The following is a 7,955-nucleotide window of genomic DNA, read 5'->3' as shown; positions in this document are numbered from 1 at the left end:
GATTCCAGGGATTATGCACCCACCCACCATTCCAGATATTTGCTGCAGTCCTACAACTGCCTCAACGTAACGTAAAAGAATATTATACATTTTACTGATCCCGAAAGATACAGGGCTCATGGCTATGATATTTGTAATGCTATTAACCAATCATTTTATAAATTTACTTAGGATGAAGGCAATCCTGTTTACTCTTGCCTCCTCCTTTTGCCAAAACCATTTACATGGTTATTTACACCTGTATATAAATGTTCTGAAATGCAATTTTTGCATTTTAGTCATCTCATTTTGTAAAACAACATCAACAAACACAACTGAGCATTCATTTGAAAGGCGTACCAGGGAAAGAACTCTCGTCATAATTGGTGTTTTTCAAGTTACCTGACTCTTCTCAACTGTACAAGCAGCTGTCCGCTGAAAGAAATTCCAACAGCAAAGGTAAATCGCTATTCCTTCACTGTTGCTGGGTCAAAATCCTGGAACTCCCTCCCTAACAGCACTGTGGGTGTACCTACACCACATGGACTGCAGCGGTTCAAGAAGGCAGCTCACCAGCTCACCACCACCTTCTCAAGGGCAATTGTGGATGGACAATAAATGCTGACCTAGCCAGCAACGCCCACATCCCGTGAATGAATAAAAAAAATTACACTTCACATGTATTAACCTTTAAAATAAGATATACTTTCTCATGGACAATGAAATGCAGTTGAGCTAGGAGTTTTAATGATATAAATGGACTATAAATCATCAAGATTTATAAACATTTGTTTAAGGAGAAACGCAGTCAATGGAGGTTCTGCTGATAACTTATTATAACATGGGAAATGTTTGCTGAATCCTTCTTTCACGTGCCAACAATCTACTACTAATGCTGGACAGCTGTTGAAGTTTCTTCTCATTTTTATTTTTTATCTTCTCAGACCTTCTGTGTGCTAGCCACGAGATTCAATGCGCAGTACTTGTTTCGCTTCAGCTGCCAGAAGTCTCTCTTTTTGTTTGCACATGATCATCCAGTGAGAAAGGTGGCACTTCGTGCAATGACACATCAATATCCTTTTACATTAAAGTGGCTTGTTCAAACAATTTTGACATTCTGTATTGTATTAGGTTATGTAATTTCAAAAAGTTCACAGAAAGGATGCCCCTGTTCAATAAAACTTCATTACAATGAAGGCAGTGGTCTAAACATTCAATAGTATCTCCATGCTTATCAGGCACAAAACATGTACCTGAGCATCCAAAATATGGCAGGTGGACTAAGTATTGTATTCCAGAATGGTGTCATATTAATGAAGGCAAAAAAAAAAGACATCCAGATATTGCACCGGAAACAGTCACTGTTTGCACATGCAATTTTGAGCCCCCCGCCACCGTGCAAAATTGAGCCCCTGAATGCTTGAATTTGGAGGTCACTACCAAAATGCTAAGTTTGCTAAGATGGCATGGCATTGGAGAAGTGTTCCTCCCTGCTTCACTGCAGTGCTGAAAACTAGAACCAACCCCCTGCCCCTCCAGACACTCAGTCCCTTCTCCCTCTCAATTACTTCCCACCTCCTGATCTCAGCACCCAACCCTACCCACCTCTCTCGACCAATGTCAACCTCACCTAGGACCTGCCTGAGATAGAAATCCTTTTCACCAGTGAGTTTCCTGATGATGCCCAGCAGTTCACTGACCTCATATAAACAAGGCCCAACGCCCTGTCAGATGTGCCACATGCTTAGCCGTTCTCATTCTGGAAACGATCATGGTGCCCAGTTTGTGCGAGCTTGCCAGCATGAATAATTTCTAGGCCTTTCTCTTCTGATAGCACACATATGATCAAGAACTGATTCTTATAGAATGCCTCTGGGCTCCACTGGTGTGGAAAAAGCCACTTTACATTGCATTCCAGGTCAGAAAACAAAACTTCATGTAATGAGTTTCTACATAGGTAGTTTCAAAAATGTGATTCAGGAGCTTCCTCGGTGTTGCTGTATTTTTTCAAATCAGGGAATACACTTACAGGCAAACAAACAAAAATGGTTTCCCTGTACAGTGCAGATGATCTGACTTCACCAGTGGCTATAAAATACCAGTATTCTCCATCTTAAACAACCTTGTTTCTACTCAAGCTGCCATTAAGGACAGCATTGCCTTTTGAGATGCCCATGGAAACTACTACCTTTGCACACACAAATATTACTTTGTTTACTTTGCATTGGAGATGCTGTTGGCAATTGTTGTTAGTTCTTCAACAGTACCATATATAACAGAAACATTGTTGTTATAATACCTATCAATCGATACTATCCTAAGTACACTTTAGACTATGTTGTGTCATCATTAGAAACTCAGGTACTTTCATTTATGATGGTTAGATGTTTGTTCAGGAAAATTAAGTGATATAATTGTCCTTTGACACAGAATGTTTTTTCAAGATTTTTAAATTGTTTTATAAATGTATATGTTTTTTGAATTAATTCTGATCACTTTTCCTTAATATGTAATTACATCTTTTAATTTAATAATCATTGGAACAATCTTTGTGAATATGTTATTGCTGGCAATGAATAAAAATGTTGCCATTGTTGAGTGAGTATATGTGGTATATAGCATGTGCTGTATTTACCTCTATGTGATTCTATATAATATATCTTAGTGGTAATTTATTGTTAGTATCTATTCTTGGTGTGATGTTGCATTAGATAGGATTGCAGGTCACACAATTAGAATTTTAAAGACCTATCTCTGATCTGTACTCCTATAAAAGCAGACTGCAGACTGGAGGATCATTTGACAAAATTACCATTTATATAAGGAATGGTAAATGTCTGGCAGAAAATTTATTTATAAAGACTGGTTCCTTATTTAGTGGACATTATACTTTCAGTAAGTAGCCTTGAATTGAGATGTTAAACTTATTTATGCTGAAACTTACTGAAAGATTAAGAAACATGGAAGCAAATCTTATTCTTCACCACATGATCTCTACTCAGAGTGATGATGATGTGGAATTCGTTACCATTGAGAGTGGTTAAGGTGTAAGCATAGTTGGATTTAGAAGGAAGCAAGACAAGTACACAAGGGAGGAAGGGAGAGAGGATATATTGATAGGGTCCGATGGAAAAAGATGGGGGGAGGCTCATGTGGAGCATGTACATCAACATGGATAAGTTGGGCTGAATGGCTGTTTCTGTTCTGTAAAGTTCTATGTAATTCTATTTGGTCCATAATCTGGTAAAGTCAATGGAATGAGAATCAGGTGCATTTTTTAATAATGCGAGCAATCCACTCCATTATTGTCATGTGGTGAAGATAAAAGTTTACCCTAAAGTGTTTTCATTGCCAGGTTGAATATCATCTCCATTCTATGTCATGCTGTGTATTTACTGAAAGCACATACAATAATAGTTATTTTCTCTTGATAAACTGCAAATTTGATCACTCAATAAACTTATAGTGATTACAGTCATCAATTGTAATCATCCTTGATCAGCTGCCTGAAGCAACCTGGCTGCTGATGTATGAAATGCCCTTTACTGAAGGCAGGATTAGCACTTACTGTCTCTACAGTCTATAGTTTGAAGGGGAAAACATATAACAGGCACTTAAGAATGATTTACAGGCTCTCCCTTGTCCCAGCCTCAGATAATTGTTAGAAGCCATTTCTGGTTTATGGTATCATCTGAATCACTTAGATTGGGAAGCTTTGGTTTAGTGTTTTCCCTCACTCCCCCTCTCTCCCTCTCTCTAGATGTCCATCTATATTTACTAATTCTATGAACATTTTCCTTTCTCATGGAGTGAAGCAGGAAAACAAATCAAGCAGCAAGTGACAGAGGAGTTAATTTGCCAGTTCTATGCTTCCAGCAGGAAGACACACTTGTCAGGGCTGGAACACTGTAGCACTGGTTAACCAACTTGTGCTTCCTTGACATCTGGCTCTCTGCTGGAACCATAGCATCCATGAACTTACACTATTCAAAAAAAGGAAAGAGGTGAAACCAGGAGTGGGATAATCTGAAAGGTGACAGAGGAATATCAGGCAAGAGAAGCAACACAGAGACTGATACTGAGACAGAACAATAAGACACACGGGAGAATCAGAAAAGCACAAAGCATAGAAAAGAATTATTATGTTATCTAAATCCACTGTGCATCTCCACTTGTGTCAGTAGCCTATTTGGCCACTCTGTACTCACCTAATAGCCAATCACATATATTCCAGTCACCATATGGCAATCAGGAACAGGAAACCTAGCAATGTGTTTTCCTGTATCTACTTCAAGGCTGCTAAGACTACTGATTCAGCATCAAAATTAGACTATTCTAATCTGAATGGTTTAGTTCCACATTGGGAAATATATTCACCTACCATGCCTTTGGTAATGGTATTTGGTATTGGCTTTGATATTAAAACAAAAGGCTTTCCTTTTTAGAAAAATATGAGTTACTTAAGGATAGGCATAGAGATTTTTTGTACTTAACCAAAATAAAGAAGTTATAGATCAGATTTGTATAAGCAAAAAGTTGCATTTTTGTCAAATAGCAGTTTCCTATCTTAGTTCAAATTTTGTTCATTTTCTGCCCCTCATTTTACATTTCATTTCCATCCACTAGAGAATACATTTTCCCTACACATCTGTGTAATGATAATAACTATTATTAGTGCGCTAAGTCTCCATTATGCATCCAGTTGCCTTTCTTTTGACTCTGTTGTTCTTTTCAACAATCACTAAGCGCTGAACCCTTCCCTTGATACACAGCTGAAGCTAATTGCAACCAGAGCTTTAAAGAAAATAGTATTTAAGATTTACTTAAATGAGTAAATTATATTGGAGAAAAATGACTATGTTTATATTGTCTTAATGCTTTATTTATCTGTTTAGTCTCATCTTTACAGGAATATATACATTGGAAGTAATTATTAAGGTACTGTCCCGGGGCTTCGCACTACATACGTTTTCATACCTCCGGAATCCCTGGAACTGGTTGGACTTTACAGTAGTTTTGTTGGCGTAAGTTAAACTTTGTTATTGTTCTAAAGGTAATGAGTATATTTTCTTTCTTCAAGAACATTTCAAAGTTGTTTTGTAACTGCAACTTTTAGTTGCAAGTTTAATTGTAAGTAATTGTCCAAGGCTGATCCCGAGGGGGCTGATTCCTGGTTTAATTTTTTGCTTCAGTGACATTAAAGTAGGTTTTACACCATTAACTTCAGAATTATTTGAAAAACAGAATGACCTTAAAAAGTATGTAAAAGGATAAAATAGTTTAAAGAATAAGAAGGTAAAACCCCAAGTTTTACACCTTCTTACAGTGGTATTTTTTGAAAAAAATCAATAGCATTTTAGTCATCAGTCGTATTACTAGAATATCAGCAGCATGACACTCATTCCCTAAATTTAATTTATTTGCATTTTTTTGTTGCTTTCCCACCCCCCTCCTTTTGAAAACTATGCTCATTATATTTTTCCTCCATTATCCCACTGATGGATAACAATCCCAAACATTTCTATTGAAAATAACAGGGTCCATGTTTTTGGACCAGTCTGAGCTAAACACTGTAATGTGCTTGTGTCTGACAGAGACTTTTAAGAACAAACTGCTCCTACAACTCTGCCAATGCCTATTATCTGGCTGCTGGGAGTTGTGTGAGATCAGTGTGAAATAACTCAGAATCCAGTTTCTCTTCCTCCTAGTTGAAAGGGATGTGAGTGACAACAAGATTTCCAAACCATGTAATGCTAAGGGAAAGCTTAAGTGGAGTATCTTTTTGTTCAATGTATTTCACCATTATATAGTGAAAAAATATGCTGTTTTCAGTCTGTTTTCAAATTGCATAGCGAACCGCCAGATTAGGTCTCCTTCCCTGCTGAACCATTTCTGATGTCACCAACAAGAGGCAACATGACCCTCAAAGAATGGAAGAGGGAAAACATAAGTTGTAGAGCCTGGGAAACCACACAATAAGCCAGGTACTCTGTAGTCCAGGCCGTAGTATGGCTTCCAGAGACCATCCAGATTCAACTTAGTTCTCAGACCAAGAATGAAGCTTATTGTTTTCAATGGAGATGCTCGCTCCTTCCACCTTTTCCTCCAACAACATCTGTGAGGAACTCATGGACTTAGCTCAGTCTCTTAAGATTGAGATAGCCCATTCAGCTGCTTTACCTGGTTCCCTCTATCCTCTTTCACACCAAGCCAAGCCTTCCCCAAACTTCCCGCTGCCCGAGCCCTGAATTTATGTCTTTCTCTAGTTTCTCTTCTATCTCCCCCATCAGCCCTCACCAGGATGAGTTTGTCCATGAGATTAATTTTCTGCTCCCTTGACCCCATGCCTACTAAACTGCTGACCACCCAATTTACCTCCTACTCCTCACGTTAGTTGATCTTGAAAATTGTGCCATTTCCTCAGGCACTATACCCCTCCTTTTGAAAACCATACTCTTTGCAACCATCCCTTTGCAAGAGCAGTCCAAAATTAGCCAAAATCTTTAACCAATGTTCTCACCATCTCTCCATAGCCCTGTATCTTCCTCTGTTTCAAATATTCAGCTATTCTCTCCTAAATTATCATAGCCCAACAACAAAGAGGCATGAAATGAAGCTGAGAAAAAGAAATATGGACAAATTAGATATTATTATTGCACAAACAGGGTTGTAAATGTCTGCAATAGACTGTTCAGGAGGTTGATAAGATCTGCAATTTTAAGAAAGAGTTGGACAGGCATTTGGTGCTTTGTTGTTTGAACACAGATGTCAACCAGATGGATCAAAATAGTATTTTCCAACCCCCTATATTCCGATTTTCCTATTCTTGGTCACTCTGGTAGTGATCGAGTCCAGGGTCTCAAGAAATGCAGGAAAAATTTCCTCTTACATTTGGGAGTGCAAAAAATATTAGATTCAAACCCAAAGAAGATCAAATTGCCAGAAAGACTGTTAAAAGGTAATGACTATGACAGAAGGATTTCCAAGCTACGGTAACAATTTTTAAAAAATTTATTATTTCACGGGACATGGGCTTCACTGGCTGGGCAAGTATTTATTGCCCATCCCTAACTGCCCTTGAGAAGGTGGTGGTGAGCTGCCTTCTTGAACTACTGCAGTCTATGTGGCGTAGGTACACCCACAGTGCTGTTAGGGAGGGAGTTCCAGGATTTTGACCCAGTGACAGTGAAGGAACGGAGATATATTTCCAAGTCAGGATGGTGAGTGACTTAGAGGGGAAATCGCAGGTGTAGTTGTACTGGAACAGCTTGGTAAGGGGTGTGGCAAGTTCTGGAACACAAACCTTCAGTACTATTGCTGGAATATTGTCAGGGCCCATAGCCTTTTCAGTATCCAGTTCCTTCAACTGTTTCTTGATATCACATGGAATGTATCAAATTGGCTGAAGACTGGCATCTGTGATGCTGGGGACCTCAGGAGGAGGCCAAGATGGATCATCCACTCAGCACTTCTGGCTGAAGATTGTAGCAAATGCTTCAGCCTTATCTATTGCACTGATGTGCTGGGCTCCCCCATCATTGAGGATGGGGCTATTTGTAGAACCCCCTCCTTCAGTGAGTTGTTTAATTGTCCACCACCATTCATGACTGGATGTGGCAGGACTGCAGAGCTTAGATCTGATCCATTGGTTGTGGAATCGCATAGCTCTGTTATCGCTTACTGCTTATGCTGTTTGGCATGCAAGTAATCCTGTGTTGTAGCTTCACTAAGTTGACAGCTAATTTTTAGGTATGCCTGGTGCTGCTCCTGCCATGCCCTCCTGCAGTCTTCATTGAACAGGGGTTGATTCCAGGCTTGGTTGTAATGGTAGTGTCGGGGATATGCCGGGCCATGAGGTTACAGATTGTGTGCAATTCTGATGCTGCTGATGGCCCACAACTCTTCATTGCTACCCAATCTTTAGTGGCTAGATCTATTCAAAATCTATCCTACTTAGCACAGTGGTTGTGCCACAC

General features: G+C 39.2%; 1 protein-coding gene across 1 annotated transcript in view; it reads left to right on the top strand.

The window, feature by feature from the left end:
* Positions 1 to 2,496: 2,496 nt before the first annotated feature.
* Positions 2,497 to 7,955, top strand: part of LOC144676471 (sodium channel protein type 4 subunit alpha-like) — a 199,818-nt gene continuing 194,359 nt past the window's right edge. The window contains exons 1-2 of the mRNA XM_078537156.1: positions 2,497 to 2,577; positions 4,889 to 5,003. Coding sequence (XP_078393282.1) covers positions 2,562 to 2,577; positions 4,889 to 5,003 — 131 coding nt within the window. The 5' untranslated portion in view covers positions 2,497 to 2,561. The remainder of the gene's footprint in view (positions 2,578 to 4,888; positions 5,004 to 7,955) is intronic.

This window comes from Cetorhinus maximus, chromosome 1 (genome assembly GCF_964194155.1).
Source record: "Cetorhinus maximus chromosome 1, sCetMax3.hap1.1, whole genome shotgun sequence".
Lineage (NCBI taxonomy): Eukaryota > Metazoa > Chordata > Chondrichthyes > Lamniformes > Cetorhinidae > Cetorhinus > Cetorhinus maximus.
Note: the sequence above shows the minus strand (reverse complement) of the source record. Positions and strands in the feature narration are given on the sequence as shown.